Source organism: Megalobrama amblycephala, linkage group LG13 (genome assembly GCF_018812025.1).
Source record: "Megalobrama amblycephala isolate DHTTF-2021 linkage group LG13, ASM1881202v1, whole genome shotgun sequence".
Lineage (NCBI taxonomy): Eukaryota > Metazoa > Chordata > Actinopteri > Cypriniformes > Xenocyprididae > Megalobrama > Megalobrama amblycephala.
In genome coordinates this window covers 18,979,329-19,001,554 of record NC_063056.1, presented here as the reverse complement: position 1 = coordinate 19,001,554, position 22,226 = coordinate 18,979,329, and the positions used below count along the sequence as shown (strand labels likewise).

The following is a 22,226-nucleotide window of genomic DNA, read 5'->3' as shown; positions in this document are numbered from 1 at the left end:
CCTTCTGGTTTTCAGCTCTTTTGTATATTTATAAGGTCACATATATTTTTTCCCTCATGGCGTGAGAACACAGAACCGCAGCCGATAAGGATTTATCAAGACAGATGTACTGAGTTAAACTTTAACTTTGATTGTGTGTTTTATGATGACGAGTGACCTAAAAAGTATGATCATCATGAATTCTGAACAAGATACAAGGTATATAGATAGATAGATAGATAGATAGATAGATAGATAGATAGATAGATAGATACAAAACTTCTATAACTAGTAAAAGCTATGAATTTAGAAATGAGCACTGTCATTTCAGCACATTTCAGTTACAGGAAATGCTTTCATATTTCTCAAGGAGGAAGAAACAAGTCAACGTCAGTGCACATGCATGTCAGTTTAACTGATACTAAAGAATTTGAAGAACTATCACATCATGTTAATATATTTATGTAAAAAACGACCTTTTTAATCTATCTTGCCATTTATGTTTGAGCATGACATGAAAACTAAAATTAAAAAAGTTTATTTTTTTATTTAGATTATAATATTATATAAAATATATAGATGATGTAGAAGATTATCATATTATATATATATATATATATATATATATATATATATATATATATATATATATATATATATAGAATGTGTGCCTTATTAATGCATAATGTGAGTTAAACTTTAACTTTGATTGTGTGTTTTATGATAACGAGTGACCTAACAAGTTCATCATGGATGAATTCTGAACAAGGTACAAGGTGTGTGTATATATATATATAGCCTATATATAATAATTTTGTGGTTATTATTATATGATGGTTATTACCATGTTCCTGTAAAACAAACTGTCTTTGATAGTGTAGGCTACTTTTTACAGTCTGTTTGATAATTGTCTTTAATCATTAAAACACAGTCCCCTTGAAATGTGGACAATGTGGATATACACAAATACTAATTGTTATGACTTACAATTTTAGCATAAATGCCTTGTGAACATTATGAAACTTTGGAAATAACTGTAGGCGACTGTATTAGTCAACTTACATTCTGATGCAATTTCTGAACTTGAACTTATGAAATTGTGGCCACATGCAAAACATGCTTCAATAAAAATATTTTCCTGCATCAACATCTTTGACACCAACACTTTCATTGCTTTGAATCAGAGAGTAGGCTGGCTTTCAGGTCTCCACCTGCAAGACCTACAAGCACAGGACAAATTAATATGCTACTGCTGCCACCTGTTGTTTATAAAGTGAAAAATACCACTAACTTTGCCATATTTACTCTGCACACTACAACAAAATTTCATTTACCTAATGTTACCCTATTGATATAAGGATAAACTCCAGCCATATTTAGCCTAATATACAAAACAAATAATTGCTTGTGTGTGGGTGGGATCAAGTGTGGTGTCATCATCATCAACTTTGCCTTTAGAGGGGACTATTGAATAATGGCATTTTGGAGGACTCGCTAGTGTTTACCTAGGCTAACTGGATCCTGTCACCTGAAGAAGCAACTTTCATAACTTACTCTCATACGTGTCAGTCCCATCATTTTTATTGAGATTAAACTTTGATAGGCCTAACCAAGGGTAGGCCTAAGGAATAGGAATTATTTTGCGATAATGACCGACTGACGCTAAACCGCTACGCACCAAATAAAATAATAGCCTACGTGTGCATGAAAAATTGATTTGAATTTGTTATTTTTATGTTGACCTGTAGGCCTATATTATATGTAGCCTAGGTCTATAAAAACGTACATTAAAACATTTAGGAATATCGGCCTAACAACAAGACGAACATTTTAACATTGTTCCATCTACTGAATAACAATGCTGAAGCCTATTGTGATCCTCACTAAAATAACCCAAGCCAGCACAAGATGGCGCCAGTTCTGTTTGCATGAAACAAGAGAGCACGAATGTGATAAAACCTTACAGTCTATGGATAAAACAGGGCGCACCGGTTTCAGTTACCCGGATGATAAGTGGCTCAATCAGAATCGAGCATTCCCGAGAGTCATGTAGCGTAAATTTCTCATCCAGTACTGAGTGCGTTTGCGTTGTTCCTTGTGTTTGCATAACAGAACAAACCTTTTATATAGGCTATAGTCTACCCAGAGAGCATTGCATGTGAAATGATATGAGTGTGCGTCTCTCCCGAGGTACAGATAAATAGAATCAACAGATGCCTTTGTCTCAGGTGATGTCTTATGCAAACACATAAGTAGACAAATATTTCCAGACCATATCCTGCATTGTAGCATTAAAGGAAAGGCTGGTCCAACCCAGAAGAAAAGAAACAGGTTTTGGTATTCTATTTGTTCTTCGATCACTTATTGAAGATATAATTGTCCCTCTTTGGATATCATTTTACTGACTTTGTTGTTCCCACACAATAAGGGTGCAGCATCCATATATTACTGGTCACTGGTCATCTCTGAGCAGGTTTGCATAGCTATTCATTTATTTATTAGAAACAGGCCTTGAAGACTTTAAAAGAATAGTTCACCCAAAAATTAATGCTTTCTCATCATGTCATTTTAAACCTGTCTGACTGACGTTCTTCTGTGGAACACAACAGTTTGACAGAATGTTGGGAACCAAGCAAGGAGCTCACTGACCTCCATTATGGACATTTTATTTTATTTTTTTCAAATATATTCAGGTTTGAAACAACATGTGGGTGAATAAATGCTATTTTTTATGAACTATCCCTTTGATGACTGGAGAAATTAAAGCAAAGTCAACAAACTTACCCACTGGTGACTGCAAGAGCCTAATTTTCAATTATTATTATGCAAATATGTCCTTCACTGATGTCAGTATTTTCTTTGATCATTCATTACTACATAAGAGAGAAAATCAAATCTATTTACTCAAGGTGTTTAGTAGGAGAGGTGGCAGACAATTTTGAATTTGAATTTTGAACAGATATTACAGATATTATATTACAACACAGTAGCTGTAGCACTTTTAGGGTTGGGAACCCAGAACCAGTTCTTATAACTTAAACACTTTTACAACCACTCTTTTAAAGAAAATATTTTTTTTATTCTCAGACAAAAAGGTCTACTATAAATATAAATCAAACGAATATTGTGGTGTTTATTCTTAAAGGGATAGTTCACCCAAAAATGAAATTCTGTTATCATTTGCTCACCCTCAAGTTGTTCCAAACATTTATGAGTTTCTTTCTTCTGCTCAACACAAAAGAAGATCATTTAAAGAATGTTGGTAATCAAACAGTTGACGGTAGCCATTTACTTTTTTATAGGAAAAAATACTGACCGACATTCTTTGAAATATGACATTCTTTTGTGTTCAGCAGAAGAAAGAAAACTCATACAGGTTTAGAACAACTTGAGGGCAAACTATCCCTTTAAAAACAAGAAAAAATGAAACTGAGTTGAGATTTTTTTTACTTCTATGGACAAGAGAAAAGATGAAGGTCATCTTGCCCTGGGGAGCGTCTTATTCTGTCTTATATGTTAAATATGTACTATAAACAACCAATGTGGTAGATATATCTCACCCTTGGGATATATTTAAATGTAAATATGAGGTAATTTGTTTTATTTGTCTATTGATTATATTTATATGTGATTATATAATATGATCGCACTAATAGAGTATTACTGTTGCCTCACATCAAGAGGGTTCCTGATTCAAGTCCTAACTGAGAAGAAGATCTTTCTGTGTGGAGTTTGCATGTTCTCCTGTTAATGTGGGTTTGTTCTGGTTTCACCCATAAGACAATCCAAAGACATGAAGGTTAGGTGAATTGGAGACTGTAAATTGCCCTTAGATGTGAGTGAAGGTATGAATGTATGTCATCCCGAGCCCGAGACACTGGGATAGGCTCCAGCATCCCTGCGACCCTATAGGACAAGAAAATGGATGATGGAAAATGGATCTTACACCAGTACTCATGATTTGCTTGTCCAATTTATTTGTGATTATGTCTGATTATTATTAGTCTCTGATCAAATGCGTGACTAAATTTCATATGTAAAAAAGTTTTATTCTTATTAAAGTGTCAAGTTTATGGGAGTCATTTTTGGGTGCGTCAGCGCTGAACATGAAAGTCAGCCAAAAAGTCTCTATCACATTTAAATAATCGCAAAGCAAACAGTGATTCATAATTTCCAACTATTTTTACTGCACACAAACTTGTCAATCTGAAGTAATCTTTTAGAACTCAAACAAAATGAAGTAATGTTAAACATTACAAGATTTTCAATGACATCAAACCTGTGTTCAGTTTACATCCCGCACTTGAGATAAAACAGTTTAATATGTGTAAACATACTGTAAATGCTCAGAACTCGAAACCAGGAGTGACGCTGGAAGCTGGTGTGAATGTAAACAGCAAACTTTAATAGTCATCATGAGTCACTCCATGTTAATAATAACTCTTAGTGTTGATAGTCCACAATTTTTACTAACCACAAATCTTTTCTAACCACACTAGGAAATATTTAAATACTTATGGCTTGACCTTCGATTTGTGACTTGAATGTCAGCTGGGTACCAGCAGTCTGGTTCCAGATTACAGTCAACCACAACAAACACACCCTTCACTCAAAGTGTGATGATGACAAGAGGTGTACCTTTTTGTCACATGCTTTCCCATTGGAGAACCTAGTCATTGGTATAACAATGTAAATATTAGCAGAATGAAAGTATAATGGTGATTATCCATTTAGTTTCAGACTCATCTGAAGTCTGTGGAAGAAGTAAAGAATTTTCTAGTTAGGATTTCAAAAATGGGACATAAATTACTTGCCTTCTTCTTCACCTTAATATGTATACCAGGTATGTATTCAATTGTATTTTCATTTAATAGTTTTCAATTCAGTTCTAATTTTTTTATAAACACCAGTGCAGAAAGAAGATCATTTGTTACTGTAAATTTACAAATCAGTAATGCGTTTGTCAGAACAGTTAACTTTCAAACTTTTTTTATTAATTCTATATTTTACAAATTTTAGTAATGTTCAAATTCTGCTTAAAAGTAGGTCAGTTTTAAGAAATATCATCAGAAGTATCTATTTAGTAGCAAATAAATAATATTTATGTGTAATATAATAAATAATACATATAAATTACATTTATATATTTTGTTAACACTTTACAATATGGCCTATTTTGTTAGTTTATACATTATTTAACATTAACTAACAAAGAACAAAATATTTTTGCAGCATTTATTAGCCTTTGGTAATGTTAGTGTTCATGTTCATGTTAGTTCACAGTGCATTAACTATAATGTAACAACTTTTGATCTTAAAAATGTATTAGTAAATGCTGAGCCTAACAAGAACTAACAATAAATCATTCTTATATTGCATTTATCAATCTTAGTTGACGTTAACTAATGTTGCCAAATAAACCTTACTGTAAAGTGTCAAAAAGTGTGAAAGATTGTTATATTGTACAGTGCTGAATTATATTACAAGAAATATATTTGTATATTTGAAGAAATGTACATTTGTGGATACAGTGGCATTAACAACAGAATGTCAGAATAAAATATTGGAATAAAGTGCCCAGATTACACATAAACAGAAAATGAATTACATTAGCAGCAATGCTTAATTCGAGGGTGATCCATAATAATTACATATTAAATAATGCTCTTCATTAGTACTTAGTACTCACTTGATCACTTTACAGTGCCTATGTGTCCTTTTTACTTCTACAAGCTAGAACATACTAAATATGAAAACTACTATTATGGAAACAAGCCAGGAATATGCAAAGGCTACATGTAAATCAGTAGACCTATTTCCATCAGAATACAATGAGAGTTGAATATTTTCTTACTTTATATAAATGTTTTCTTACTTTATGTGATGAAAATGATACTGACTGGCTCTCCTGCCTCTCCTAGGTCTTTTTGCATTCACCTTGGATGCATCAAAAAACCCTGTGGCAGTCGGGAGCAATGTCACCATAACTGTGAACGACTTCATCCCCATAACAGTTGGATCCTGGTTGTATGAGAGTAGTATATTGTTCATGTGGTACTCAGGGGACCTTATTTCGGGTAGTAACCAACAAGCTGGAATAGAATTTAACATCACTACATTTCAGCTGACCTTATCGTCAGTAACTCTGAAGAGTTCTGGCAAGTATGCATTGGATGCCTTGAGACCGAACAAGACCAGAGCAGAGATTACATTAGATGTTCAGGGTAAGTAGAAAAAAGATCCTCTTGCCCCACACACTGCATAAAATTAAGATTTTCATCTACTTAAGTAAATGTATTCACTGAATATATGCTCATGACTACAATGACTTTAAATTTCATCAGTTGCGATAATTGCTTATTTAAATATCAGCACCAATAGGCCCATATACATCCGTTTTTTTGATGCCTGATAATCTGTGTCCACAGTTTTATTGACTGCCCCATCATGTGGTGGATTAATTTAACATTCAAAATATCAATGAAATTTTACAAAACTATTTTTAGCTCTTCATGATAAAATAATATATAAGACCACTGTAAACCAAAACAGAAATAGAAAATACAATGAAAACTACAAAAATCAAGTAAATCTTTGGCTATTTTACCAGACATATCTCAAAGAGTAATATGCTTTACATTGTACACACATTTGTATGAGGGTGTTTTCAAAACAAACATCTGTGCACACAGTTCAACTTACTTTCAGCTGCTCACGCACTTTAACACTTACCTGCATAAAATTTAATATAATAACGCCTAATATTTTCCATGTGATTACTTCATACAAACATTTGTTTGTAACATAGCCTACTGTACCAACATTAAAATTCAGTCATTAATTTCTCACCCTCATGTCGTTCCACACCTGTAACACCTTCGTTCATCTTCAGAACACAAATTCAGATATTTTTGATAAAATCTGATAGCTCAGCGAGGCCTGCATTGCCAGCAATCATTTCCTTTTTCAATGCCCTGAAAGGTACTAAATGATGTTTTATTAACAAAATTCGGGAGGAGCAATGTTCAAATAATCTGACAAATCATCACTCATTTCAGCCAGCTGTTAGCAATCAGTAACCTAATCAATATATCTACCCAATCAGCATGAGTGAAAGCATATATATATATATATATATATATATATATATATACACAGTCGACTCACCCATATTCCTCGAAAGTTTTACAGCATCCCTCCACCACCCCGTCTCTTCACACTTGCCTGGTTACTTTCCTAACCAGAATACGGGGGAGTAGGCCTACTCTGGGTTCGGGCCAAATACCGAGCTCAGAGCCCTCTCCTCGGACAGCATGCCAAATATGCATACTATTACGCATACTATTTACTATCTGATTATTTATAAGTGTGAACTCATGAAAAACATATTTAAAGGTCCCGTTTTTCGTGTTTTTTTTAAGCTTTGATTGTGTTTATAGTGTGCAATATAACATGTGTTCATGTTTCGCGTGTAAAAAAACACAGTATTTTTCACATAATTTACTTATCTGTATACCGCTGTTTCCACTGTCATAAAAACGGGCTGATGGCTTCCTTGTTCTATGAAGTCCCTCCTTCAGAAATACGTAACGAGTTCTGATTGTGCCAGCGGTTCCTGTGTTGTGATTCGACAGCAGCTTAGCGAACCTTGCCCGGAAAGGTCACGCCTCTTACCATAACGTGGAGATGCACGCGCTCAGTGTTATTGTAAACATGTCTTTAATTTTACCCTATCAATTTGAGCCGGAATCAGACCCGGTGATTGGACTGCGGGATGAAAATAACAGCGTTTCGATGACATGGTGACAAACACACTCTACAAATGCAACTCTTGTGTATTCCTGTGGGCAGAGGTTAGTCAAAAAACTGTTTTAGTGACGTCATTAAAGAAGGAAGTAGAGGGATGTAGTCCAAACTGGCCGTTCGATGTAGGCGACTTCTGTTAAATAAAATATCTCGCTTGGCATTGAACTTTGAGCTTTAAAAGTTTACAGATTTTATTTATACTCTAACAACAACATTACACACTAACTAAAGTTTGAAACATGGGATCACGAAGAACGGGACCTTTAAAACAGTTAATGTGACAGTGGTTCAACTTTCATGTTATGAAATGACTAGAATACTTTCTGTGTGCCAAAAAAAACAAAATAACGACTTTATTCAACAATATCTATTGATGGACGATTTCAAAACACTGCTTCATGAAGCTTCAAAGCTTCATGAATCTTTTGTTTTGAATCAGTGGTTCGAAGCGCCAAAGTCAGGTGATCAAGTGCTTCAATAGGTGTGTTACAGATCGGCGAGAGTAGCCATGTGCAGGCGGGGAGGAGCTGAAAATGGAGACGTGAAGTCGGACCCTTTCTGCTTCCCGTAGTGATGCTAGCGCTGCTTTACATACTTTATCACAGCTGAAGTGAAATTAATGCAATATTTGACTAATACACAGATGTTTCAGAGACATTTTCATTCAATACTTTATGAACTGTTTACAGCGTCTGTTTTTACAAGAATAAAGTTCAACATAAGCATCACAGTCACATGGCATTGGCGCTGTCTCAAGTCAGACAAAATTTCTAACCAGCATGCACTGCTTCAAGTCAGCTGTCTGTGCAGCGCTGCATGAAGTCGAACAAGCCTAAAAATTTCAATAGTTTACGTGACTTTGGCAGTTTGATTCACGTTCCGAACCACTGATTCAAAACAAAAGATTCGTAAAGCTTCGAAGCTTCATGACTAGATATTGTTGAATAAAGTCATTATTTAGTTTTTTTTTTTTTTTGTCGCACAAAAAGTATTCTTGTCGCTTCATAACATTAAGGTTTAAACCACTGTAGTCACATGAACTGTTTTAAATATGTCTTTAGTAGCTTTCTGGGCATTGAAAAATGGAAATGATCTTGCTGGCAATGCAGGCCTCACTGAGCCGTCGCATTTTATCAAAATTATCTTCATTTGTGTTCCGAAGATGAACGAAATTCTTACGGGTGTGGAACGACATGAGGGTGAGTAATAAATGACAGAATTTTAAACCATAACCCTTTAACCTGTAAGCTATGGTTTACGTGTAGGCCTACTCTGCAATAAATATTTCCAAATACTTTTTGTTGTTGTTGAGGGGATGCAGATAAACTGGTAGATGGTACACATGATTTTTAGCTTGCAGAAACTTTTGTACTAAAACATTTTCTGTTAATTTGTAGAACCTGTCAGTAATGTAACTGCAGATGTAAGCATGACAAACCTGGTGGAGTTTAACGACACCGTGTCGTTCACATGCAACGCCAGCGGCACGCCACTGTGGTTTTCATGGCAGAACGGCAGCTCTGCAGTCACAGCGGGAGGAAGAGTTCAGCTCAACAACAATGGCCGAAATCTCGTCATCAGCGGTGTGACGCGGTACGATGAAGGACCATTCCAGTGTATTGTGAAAAACAATATCAGCAATGGAGACAGTATTCAAAAGAATCTCACTATAAGCTGTGAGTAAATGACAGCACAAATTGTTGTTCACTACATAGCACTGTAACAGGATCCCTTCAAAGGGCATAGGAAGGGAGGGATGGGCAGCTGTTAATAACATGTTTCAAAATCTCAATCTGAATTGGTTTTATGTGTTTAGATGGGCCTAGTAACCTGAGAATTACAGCCTCGCCAGAGAAAATGGTATACGCTTCTGGTTCGGCCATTTCTCTGTCATGCTCTGCTGACTCCAAACCATCAGCTTCTTTCTACTGGATGTACAACGGCAATCTTCTGAATGTCAATAGTTGGAGTTATAATCTTACAGACACTACTCAGAACAGAACGGGACTGTACACCTGTGTTGCCCAAAATGCAGTCACGCTTAGATATGCTGAAGTGTCAAAAACTATTCGTATAGTTGGTGAGAATACATTATATGGTTATCTAAATTTCTTATGCTTACTCTTGTGATTATTTTATCACCAATACATCATTTGTTTGTTTATTTAGATCCAATTTCAGCAGTGTCAGTGAATCCATCAGGCTCTCCAGTAGAAGACATGCCTTTTAATCTAAGCTGTAATGTTGTGGGGCCAGTGGACTCCATTCAGTGGTTGAAGAATGGCATGGACCTGTACGCCGACAATACGATCACTTTCTTCAATGGCAACTCAACCTTGAGCTTTAAGAAAATGGCTCTTACTGATGACGGACTGTACACATGTGCAGCTAGTAATGCTGTCAGCAACAATAAAAGCCAGGCCTACAACCTTATGGTCAACTGTGAGTATGATAGATATTTCCAGAACATCCACGTTTTCTGTGAATACTGTAGGCCTATAGATTAAGATGGTGTAAGATGTCTTCCCACCTTTAATATTTCTCTTGACCATAGTTAAATGGTCATTAAATGTCATCGCAGCACATTTATGCTCTTATTAGTCTTGGCTTTCCATCTGAACAGCATTTGTGATATTTATTCCATCTAAAAATGTTTGAGGTGAAATGATCACGACAATAGTGATCTGTGAATTTATTGTATGTTGGATATTTCTTTATAGTTATTATTTATAAATGATTTATTTAGTTCCACAAATTATTCCACAAATTCAAACATATTCATTATTTACATAACTTATAGGTTAATCCAGTTGAATCATTTGATTTGAATCCATAGTGTTTTATAGCAAAGTCATATAATTATAAAACGGATCATTTCGGTCCTTGATTCTGATTGGTTAAACCGCGTTCAAAGCCATTGTAAATCACTCTACAAACATAGCCTACACCCGTGACCTCATTACATCAATACTATTACTGTGCTGTTTATTTTATGAATAAAAGAAGTATTACAATAAATATTTTTATGGACTAACTATTTTATAAAAGCAATAAGCCCTGTGAAGCCGTGCTTTAATCTAATTTATTTGTCTGATATTATATGAATTCATTGCTCAAATCTTTTTGTACTTCCATTTTTAGTTATGTTTATTACAATGTAAAGATAAAACAGTGCACCTGTATAACTTGAAACAGAAGGTTAAAACAGTTCATGTATTTGCTAGATGGCCCAGTCAACACAACAGCCACTGGTCCAGATGTAGTAGCAGAGGGATCCAATGTGACCTTCACCTGTTCCTCTGTCTCTCGTCCTCAAAGTCAATACAGCTGGTATTTCAATGACTCAATGGTGGCCGTGGGCTCAGTGTATGTAACTGCGGCTCTCCCACGAAACCATAGCGGACAGTACACCTGCATGGCCTTCAATAACATCACCGGGATTAGCAGCACCGCCTCAGTGCAGTTAACTGTACTTGGTGAGTCATTCAATTACTTCACTTAACTGAAACCAGCAAATGTGAGAATTTTTGACAGCCTGATTGTTTTTAAAATCTGAAATTGTTGGAAATATGGTTCACATATATATGTATGTATTTATTTATTGGTATGAAATGTAGCTCCTGTCAGCAACGTTATGGTGAATATGGACAATCAGCAACCGATCTTCAACCAAACATTCACGCTAACCTGCACTGCCAGTGGAGATGTTGAGCACATTCAGTGGATGAAGAACAGCGTAAAAATGTCTGACGACAGTCGGATCACTTTCTCCAAGAACAACTCAGTTTTAAACTTTAACCCACTCTTTCTCAGTGATGAAGGACCGTATGAGTGTGAAGCCAGTAATGCTGTCAGCAACATGACCAGTCTGGCCTATGACCTCAAGGTCTCCTGTGAGTGAAAAACCTTACTTTGACCTAGCTTTTGTTGTTGTAAGCAACATTTCTGAAAGTAACCCAGATCAGAACGTGACCTTTACCTTATCTTTGTCTTTCAGATGGTCCATGGAACATAACTATCTCTGGTCCAGCTGTAGGAGCTGTAGGACAAAATGTGACCTTCAACTGTTCTGCTAACTCTTACCCCACCAGTCAATACAGCTGGTTCCACAATAGTTCAATGGTGGGAAATGGCTCAGTGTATGTGACTGCGGCTCTCTCACTAACTAACAGTGGACAGTACACCTGCATGGCCTTCAATCACATCACAGGCAGCAGCAGCAATGCTTCAGTGCAGTTAACATTAAAATGTAAGTTAGGTCTTCAAATAATGTATGCTGTATTAATACTATACTACTACTACTACTAATAATAAAACTATTTCCAGTGTGTTTATGATTATGATAATAAATTAAAATAATATGATAACAAATACCAGTTCGCCATATCAAGCAGCATAACAGACTGTTTTCGTACAGCTAAAATAACTGCATTCAAGTTACAAATGACTGCTATGTTCTGGGTGGATAGGGTGATATGGAAAAGTCAAGATTTACTTAAAAAGGGTAGTTCATCAAAAAAAAAAAAAAAATAATTCTGTCAACATTTACTCTCATAGTCCAAACATGTATGACTTTCTTCTCCGCAGCACAAAAGAAAATATTTTGAAGATGTTTCAGCTGTTTTGTCTGTACAATTAAAGTCAGTGGAGTTCTGAACAACATTGGACCACATTGACTTTCAGTGTATCGACAAAAAACACTGAGAAGTATCTTGTTCTGTGCTCTACAGAATAAAGAAATGCATACTGTACATATTTGGAATGACATGAGTAAATGATATACAGTACAGTCCAAAAGTTTGGAACCACTAAGATTTTTAATGTTTTTAAAAAAAGTTTCGTCTGCTCACCAAGGCTACATTTATTTAATTAAAAATACAGTAAAAACAGTAATATTGTGAAATATTATTACAATTTAAAATAATTGTTTTCTATTTTAATATATTTCATAAAGTAATTTATTCCTGTGATGGCAATGCTGAATTTTCAGCATCATTACTCCAGTCTTCAGTGTCACATGATCCTTCAGAAATCATTCTAATATGCTGATCTGCTGCTCAAGAAACATTTAATGTGTACAATTGTACAAAATATTTGTGTACAATATTTTTTTTCAGGATTATTTGATGAATAGAAAGTTCAAAAGAACAGTGTTTATCTGAAATCTAATCTTTTGTAACATTATAAATGTCTTTACTGCCACTTTTGATTGATTTAATGCATCCTTGCTGAATAAAAGTATTCATTTCTTTAATTTCTTTTCAAAAAAATAAAAATAAAAATTCTTACTGACCCCAAACTTTTGAACGGTAGTGTATAATGCTACAGAAGCTTTGTATTTCAGATAAATGCTGTTCTTTTGAACTTTCTATTCATCAAGGAATCCTGAAAGAAAAAAGTACACAACTGTTTTCAACATTGAAAATAATCATAAATGTTTATTGAGCAGCAAATCAGCATATTAGAATGATTTCTGAAGGATCATGTGACACTGAAGACTGGAGTAACGATGCTGAAAATTCAGCTTTGCATCACAGGAATAAATTACTTTGTCAAATATATTTAAATAGTACACAGTTATTTTAAATTGTAATAATATTTCACAATATTACTGTTTTTTACTGTATTTTTAATTAAATAAATGTAGCCTTGGTGAGCAGACGAAACTTCTTTTAAAAACATTAAAAATCTTAGTGGTTCCAAACTTTTGGACTGTACTGTATAATTTTTGGGTGAACTATTAATTTAAATGATGTCATCTGTCTAAAATCTTTCTGACTAAATTTCAGATCCAGTCAGTCATGTCATTGTAAATGCGGGCAATCAGTCACCAATCTTCAGCCAACCATTCACACTAACCTGCGCTGCCAGTGGAGATGTTGAGCACATTTATTGGATGAAGAATGGCATGCTTCTGTATCCTGAAAATGGAATCACTTTCTCCATTGACAATTCCACCTTGAGATTCCAAAATCTCTCTCTCAATGATGACGGACATTATCAGTGTGTAGCAAGTAACGCTGTCAGCAACATGACCAGCCTGGCCTATGACCTGATGATCAACTGTGAGTAATACAGATATATTTGTAACATGTCCAATTGAATCAGTGTTCATTTGAATCATTTTCAATGTATATGGCATCTTTCAGATGGTCCATGGAACACGACAATCAAAGGCCCAATCATGGCAGAGACTGGGTCCATTGTGAACTTTAGCTGTACTGCGGACTCTCGTCCTCAAAGTCAATACAGTTGGTTCTACAATAGTTCAAAGGTGGGAAATGGCTCAGTGTATGTGACAAACCCACTAACAAACAGTGGACAGTACACCTGCATAGCCTTCAATCACATCACAGACAGCAGCAGCAATGCTTCAGTGCAGTTAACTGTCATTGGTAAGTCTGTTCGAGTCTTTTCAGGATCTTTTAACTCATTAGATGTTGTTTTTTCCATATACATATTTAAAGAGATATTTTAAAAAAAGTTATGTACATTTTGCTCACATAATATAGAAATTCTCTGTACTAATTTATTCTGGAAATCAGCTAAGATGATTGTACTGTACACTCTAAAAAATGCTGGGTTAAAAACAACCCAAGTTGGGTTGAAAATGGACAAACCCAGCAATTGGGTTGTTTTAACCCAGCGGTAGGGTTAAATGTTTGCCCAACCTGCTGGGTAGTTTTATTTAACTCAACTATTGTTTAAAAATTACTGTATTACTTAATTAAAATTAACCCAAAGTATGTTGGAAATGAACATTTATTAATGTTCAATGAATAATTATTAAACAATAAACATTTATTAAATTGCTTATTAATAAATTTATATTAATAAACTATTAAACTATTAAATTTATATTAATAAAATATTAAAGCTTATTAATAAACATTCACCTTTTGTCTATTATTGTTGCCTCTAATTGCATCTGGTTTTTAATTTCCCAACTATTTTGGGTTCATTTTAAGCTAGCCATATAGCAATTTTTAAACAATAGTTGGTTTAAATAAAACTACCCAGCAGGTTGGGCAAACATTTAACCCAACCGCTGGGTTAAAACAACCCAATCGCTGGGTTTGTCCATTTTCAACCCAACTTGGGTTGTTTTTAACCCAGCATTTTTTAGAGTGTATGATTTGAAACACACACACAAACATCTATCTGTAAATCTGGCTACACTGTATATTTTTAGTTCACTAAAAATAACTATTTCATAAGAGTCATTTGATGAAGCTACGCTGGCCGTGCTGTATATTTTTGATTCACCTAAAGAACTGGCTTACAATAGTCACTTGTTTGGGGAATCACACTACACTGGTTGAACTGTATGTTTTTGATTCACTTAAAAGGACCGGTTCATAATTTCTTGCTAAAATTTTGCAGTATGTGTATTTTTATGGCATCAAATTCAATACAGACTGCAAACTAAAAATCATTCAAATGAAGATCTATCCAATGAAAATGACTGTTAAATGCAACCGTTGTTACATAATCACACTACTTACCACACAGTGAGATGGACTAATATAATATTTTGTACACTCAACAGATGCCATCACTGCAGTGGAGGTGATCTCTGATACTCTCAATCCTCTGGCAACTCAAAGCCTGAAGCTCAAATGTGATGTGAAGGGACACTACGACACACTCCACTGGCTTCGAAACAACCAGAGTTTCCAGTCATCAGACAGGGTTACATTTTCAGCAGATAATACCACTGTGACCTTCACATATCTGAAGACCGCTGATGACGGGATATACCAGTGTGTCGCAGCAAATCCAGTGAAACAGCATGCCAGTAACCCATATAATCTTGTGGTCAACTGTGAGTAATATGAAAAAAAAAAAAAGTTTAACATATAGCTGCAAGCAGCAGTTAAGGGGCCAAGCACAAAAGGGGGAGTTTGAAAAAGTAGGTTTTCAACAAAATGAAATTTGAACGACTATGGCATAATTGGTATCATTGTGCTCAGTATGACTCAAGGAATCTATCCAGACCAGGTAAAATTATTCAAAAGCTATAAGCATTTTTTGAAATTTCATTATACTTTTTGACCACAAGGTGGCTGTCTCAAAACTTTTTGAAACTTCACCAGGGCATGGTGCCAATGATACATACCGTGTTTCGTAACAATACGCTAAAGTGTTCATAAAACATAGCATTTTACTACACAAATCAAAATGGCCAACTTGGGACAACTGGGTACCGTTTGACTCGGTATGGCATACCAAATCTAATGAGACCAGTCTTGATTTTTGGTCAACCTGTTCAGAAGTTATGAGCAAAAATACATATATTTTTTCATATTCCTTTCATATTTCGTCTTAATTTGTTGATGCACTGTACAAGAACGGCTGGGTCTATCGAAAAGTTTTTACTAACTTCCTGCCAGCATTGTCTGAAGGTGTCCTTCGGTGCTTGGCTCCTAATTACTTTGATATAAATCTGACTTCAAAAAACTTGTTGTATGCACAAACTAAACCTCTGTGTGTTTACTGTGCAGTTGGACCACAGAGTGTGCAGATCATTGTACGTCCAGGGATTCCCCCCAAGCTGACATGCCAAGCATTGTCTCAGCCGCCAGCTGAGTATCATTGGATCCTAGAAAACAACACAGTAGTGGGAAATCAATCTACCATTGAGATTCCCCTGAAGTATATCCTGGGCAGCAATTACACCTGTGTGGCCAAAAACCCTTTGACAAATGTGACGATCTACACCAGCCAAGTCATCGATTGTGAGCACTATAGCCCAAATTCACACAAAACAGTTACTGCTGTTTCATGCTGTGTTTTTGAAGTAACCATCCTCTCTGTCTTTACCACAGACTACAATGCTGCCGTCAGCGTCCAGGCGAGTGTGGTGATGACGGCTCTCCTCGCTCTGCTGCTCCCTGTGCTGGAGGAATGGCTCTAATACTGATATTACCAATATAACATGGTGTTAGTCTGTCATGCCTGTATGAGGACTTACTGTCTGAATGAGGCTTGTAGATTAGCTGAACTGCTAAAATTAAATGTAAAACATATTTAAACATTAATGAAAGCCAGGCATAAGCATTTACTCATGCAACACTCTTTTGGCAAGTACAAACTAAAAAAAAAAAAAAAAGAGGGTTACATTTTAATAGAAACATACTGCATTATTTACCTATATATTTATTTTCTAAAAATGATTGGACAGTAATTTAATGAATAACTCATTTAATATGCTATACCCTTAATTAATGTTGAACTTCAGATGCTGGATTATCCTTTTTTTTAGGCTTGAAATAATTGCTCTATTTCTGGAAAAGCTATATGCAACAAAATTCAGGCAAATTACTTATCCAAATGATAAATTATCCGAATTATCTTTCTTTTGCTTCACAAAGTTCATGTTTCTTATATCATCAATCATAAAACATGATATGCCTACTGTGTGATTATGTATTTTGTGATTATTTAAAAGATCAAAACATTTGAAATGTGATATATTTTCTTTACAAAATTAAATAAAATCTAATTATTCAAACAACTGCTCTTTTTATTAGCAAACTGTTTTATTCTTTAAATGCACTTGCACATCTTTTTCCGATATGTAAATCTTTTCCAAAAGATTGCAAAAACTTAACCTAGAACACTGGAAAGATTAAATGTTTTGGAATATTATAGATACAAAGGTAGTTCAGTATACACTACTTACTTTAGATATTGTGAAATAGGTATGTACTGTGGGAGCATATAGTTTGTGTGTATAGTGATTATGAGAGTCAGAGAGAAGAATTAAATCGGCATACTGAAGCCTTTGTTGCCTTTCTTCTCCTTCCTGTTTCCACCAATCATCTGTTGGCATTTTTTATAGGTCCAAATCCCCTTCTTTTGGCAAAAAGCTCTCTGCTCTTTGCTGAGGATTTCTGAAAATGAAAAAATTAAAAAAGAAAATGTCGATATATATAATAACTGCAAGTACACTGTTAAAAATGACTCTGTGATGAAGGAAATGCTGCACAAAAAAAACAAATGTAATTTATACATGAAAAACTTAGTTCAGGCAAGAATTGAAAAAACATTAGTACTCAAATTAAAGCATGTAGAATTTAAAGCGTAAATATCAATGATATAAAATTAAGTAAAACCTACTCAACTTTTCTGATACTGGTGTTCCCATCATGCACTGGTGGGTGAGTGCCACATAACTTCTATAGTGTCTACATGATACCTATTGTATTATTTATTCAGATGTTTCTAAGTAAAGCATACACTTTAAAAGCACGGTTTAATTCATTGTTATATTATTTGAGTAAAAAATAATTTTGTTAAATTTACTTAACTTAGTTAAGTAGATTTTACTTAATTCTATATGTGAAATTACATAACTTAACTATAATTAAGTAATATTTTTACTTGATAATAACAGTTAAGCTGTGCAGAGCAGTAGCAGTAAAATTTACTTAAAATGTGTTAGTGCAAATTTTTACAAGGATTTTATCAAGTAAATCCTACAAGTTTTTTAAAGTGTAAAGCTAGTGAGATTTGTGTTTCATTCTCTTTCTTTATATAATTATAAAAAAAAAAAAAGAAAAAACTTTTTGTTCCTGTGTTTCATGATCTGCTCTGTTTGATATAACAGACAAAGAGGTCTGGGTAAATACAGGTTGCGTGACTCACCGTATTGACGTTGCCGCTCACAGGGACAGTTCTGCTCCAGTGCATTCCTTCTCCCTATGTAAAACACCACATCAGTCAATATGACTAGGACTTAGGTCAATTTACTGTAAATATTTTAGCGCATGCCACAGCAAAACAATTGGTTCATATATTGTGAACCAAAACTTGCATTATCACACTTTAAGAAGCACAATGAGAGACACTTTACTACTGGTTACTTGCTGCACCACACAAAACAAATAAAGTCCACAAAACAATTCTGTTTTCAAAAGAATCAGAAGGATATGCCGTAAAGGTCTGTCATGGTATGATGAGGAAATATAAGAGATTTAGGGCTCCTAGTATTTTGCGACTCATCACAATGTCATTTTTAAACCATTTGATTCGATAGTGACCTCTCTCATGGAGGTTTCAAGATAACTTTCTGTAAACGTATGCACAAAAAGAGAGTATATCATCTCACCCCCGCAGTTGCATGTCCTGACCTGCCGTTTGGACATGACGTGACCTTTGTCCACTGGAGATTTATCTGAATCTTCCAGCTGAGGCTGGACTGCACCAAGGAAAAATATAGAAACATCAAATATTCAAATAAATCACACACTTAATTTTAAGTCAAGAATTTTTTTTTTTTTTTTTATTTTTAACTTTTGAAATGTACCATATTACAGGATTTAAAGGGATAGTTCACCCAAAAATGAAAATTCTGTCATCATTTACTTACCCTCAAGTTGTTCTATATGAATTTCTGTCTTGCTGAACACAAAAGATGATATTTTGAAGAATATGGATGACCAAACCGTTGATGGACCCCACTGACTTCCATAATCTGGAAAAGTTTATTTACTGTTGAAGTCAATGGGGTCCCATCTACTTTTTTAAAAAATATCTTCTTTTGTGTTCAGCAGAAGAAAGAAATTCATACAGGTTTGGAACAACTTGAGGGAGAGAAAATGATTTTAACAGATTTAAGCACTAATTTCAGAGGAAGGCAAAACAAGAAACATATTGTTGGTTTGTAACATAAAGCAATATAACAATATAATATAACGTACAGCAAAAAACAAAACAAGATAAAATACATATAGCATACAGAACTGAAATGAATATATAAATTCTTTTCTTTTTTACCTTGACAATGGATGTTAGTGACAATCACCACAACAAAAGCCAGCAGAAGCATGTGGAACTTCATCGTTATCACCAGCACTTAGAAAGAAATAAGAAACACTGTCTAAAAGAATACTTTTAAGTCTTCAAGACTCCTGCTTTTCAAGAGAACTCTGTATTCAAATCTAGGGTTACACAGTATTTATATGACAAAGCTCTGATTTTTGGGTCTCAAAAACCACGTCTGGTTTTGCCCCAACTTGCTGGACAGAATTTTAGAAGTGAAGTGTGAATGAAACACTGACAGCATATCTCATTTGTTGGGAACTGCCAAGATCTGTGATGAGGGTTGCATGCAATTTAGGAAAGAAAGCCATTATTTTGCTGAATTTCAATGTAACCTTTGTAATTCAAGCTCTGATGAACCCTCATTGAAAATGTCCTACATTTGAGTGTTTTGCAGGAACCTGAAAGTTCAGATTTCACTTTTAAAACCTTTTAAAGTCTAATAATATATTATGCGGTTACTGCTGAACCTACAGTGATTTGTCATGGAAGAAACATGATGGATGTTTTTGTGAACAAGCACCTGGAGGTCTGGGACACATTTGATGAACAACACAGGAAAAAAATTAAAAAAATTCCTTAACAGCTAAATGATATCAAGCATGCACCCCATAATCAATCTTGTATTCACTCAGATTCATTAAACTGTAAAGACATGCTGGTCCGACTAAAACCATTGTATAACTGCAGAAGAAAAATGGGGAAAACATCTCATCTTTCTGACCTCAGCCATATACCTTGGCATGACCTCAACACTGCACATGCCATGAATATAGCTGAAATGAAACCGCTTTGTAAAGGCGAATGATGCAAAATTCCTCTGGACTGATTCACAGTTGCAGAAATCTATTGCTTTTTCATTAATATCAGTTATTAAACCCATAAACATCACACCATTTCAAATCACACACTCTGCCCTGTGAATATTTACACAGTGTGTCCAATAAAGACGTGAAACTCTAAGCAGACTTTATCTACTTTATTGTTGAATATCAAAGTTATGCAGAAAACCGTGGTTTAAATACTTTTCCCTCTAACTGTATATCAATGTCTTGAAGGGGGCTTTCAGAGGAGATATAATGAAGAAAAATTAGATTCAACCTGTAAATCTACCTGTCGCATGCTGACATATAAGACATGCTGTGCTAGACATTTGAGTTAATAAAAGAACTAAAGTACACATGGGTGTCTCGAACAGATATCCTGGAACTGTAATTCTATCTTTAACAGTCAGCTTGATGTCACATGTCATCTGACACTCTTATGTGTACACCATAACATGTCCTGGCTGAGTGCTTGTTTTTTGATGCTTATCAGATTGTAGGTGCCAAAAGGTATATAACAGTATTTGTACAGTGAGACAATATCAAAGATCAACTGATTTCAATTCATCCAGCAGACGGAGACCTATTGGTCTGAGACTGACAGACTCTAAAGCATGTTTTCTAAAAGCAACCCTAAGTTACTTTAATCACAGGAATTCAATTCTGAATTCAAACTCATTTAGACATTTTTTTTCTGGTTATTTCAGCCTGTAAAAAAAAAATAATGCCAAATATATATATATATACCAAAATCTATTCAGACTCCTTGAATATTTCATACATTAATACAGTTTATTCACTACAGTTTAAAAAAATGGTAATAAAATATGACAAGATCTCAAAATTGTCAGAAAAAAATTAATCTTAATTATGTCAGATAACACTTAAGCAAAAAATGGTCAGGTCAAAGTGTCTTAAAGGTCCCGTTTTTCGTGTTTTTTTGAAGCTTTGATTGTGTTTATAGTGTGCAATATACAGTAATACGTGTTCATGTTTCGCGTGTAAAAAAACACAGTATTTTTCACATAATTTACTTATCTGTATACCGCTGTTTCCACTGTCATAAAAACGGGCTGATGACTTCCTTGTTCTATGAAGTCCCTCCTTCAGAAATACGTAACGAGTTCTGATTGTGCCAGCGGTTCCTGTGTTGTGATTCGACAGCAGTTTAGCGCTCCTTGCCCGGAAAGGTCACGCCTCTTACCATAACATGGAGATGCACGCGCTCAGTGTTATTGTAAACATGTGCTGCACATAGTTTTACATGTGGATTATAATTTTCGGGAACCGAGTTAAACATAAATTGTAACCATTGATCTCTAAGTACAGCGTCCCTGGGAAGGCCAAACAGAGGTGATTGGACTGCGGGATGAAAATAACAGCGTTTCGACGACATGGCGACAAACACACTCTACAAACGCAACTCTTGCTCTTCTCCGTGGGAGTGCAACAAGACCACGCCCCCTTTTTTGTGTATTCCTGTGGCCGGAGGTTAGTCAAAAAACTGTTTTAGTGACGTCATTAAAGAAGGAAGTAGAGGGATGTAGTCCAAACTGGCCGTTCGATGTAGGCGACTTCTGTTAAATAAAATATCTCGCTTGGCATTGAACTTTGAGCTTTAAAATTTTACAGATTTTATTTATACTCTAACAACAACATTACACACTAACTAAAGTTTGAAACATGGGATCACGAAGAACGGGACCTTTAATAATATTTGGTTCCAAATTTTTATTAATTTTACTTCTTGTCCATTGTATGAAGAATTTTGCGGTATAATATGTCACAGTT

At 34.9% G+C, this 22,226-nt stretch overlaps 2 protein-coding genes across 3 annotated transcripts; one reads left to right on the top strand and one right to left on the bottom strand.

Moving 5' to 3' along the window:
• Positions 1-4,643: 4,643 nt before the first annotated feature.
• On the top strand, positions 4,644-16,915 carry ceacam1 (CEA cell adhesion molecule 1). 2 transcript variants are annotated; one of them, XM_048153709.1, is made up of 13 exons: positions 4,646-4,822; positions 5,901-6,203; positions 9,183-9,461; positions 9,602-9,865; positions 9,955-10,227; positions 11,010-11,261; positions 11,403-11,678; positions 11,783-12,034; positions 13,575-13,850; positions 13,935-14,180; positions 15,335-15,610; positions 16,290-16,523; positions 16,614-16,915. In XM_048153709.1, exons 1-13 carry the CDS (start codon positions 4,774-4,776, stop codon positions 16,700-16,702), a joined length of 3,069 nt encoding a protein of 1,022 aa, XP_048009666.1. In that variant the 5' UTR covers positions 4,646-4,773; the 3' UTR covers positions 16,703-16,915. The 2 variants fall into 2 exon arrangements, with proteins under 2 accessions (XP_048009667.1, XP_048009666.1); XM_048153710.1 differs by lacking the exon at positions 16,290-16,523 and having other exon boundaries at positions 4,644-4,822.
• Positions 16,916-17,308: 393 nt separating this feature from the next.
• Positions 17,309-19,743, bottom strand: zgc:158701 (uncharacterized protein LOC100151367 homolog). Its single transcript, XM_048153711.1, has 4 exons — positions 19,567-19,743; positions 18,899-18,988; positions 18,436-18,489; positions 17,309-17,681 (listed from the first exon to the last, which is right to left on the bottom strand). Exons 1-4 carry the CDS (start codon positions 19,628-19,630, stop codon positions 17,551-17,553), a joined length of 339 nt encoding a protein of 112 aa, XP_048009668.1. The 5' UTR covers positions 19,631-19,743; the 3' UTR covers positions 17,309-17,550.
• Between the last annotated feature and the right edge of the window lie 2,483 nt (positions 19,744-22,226).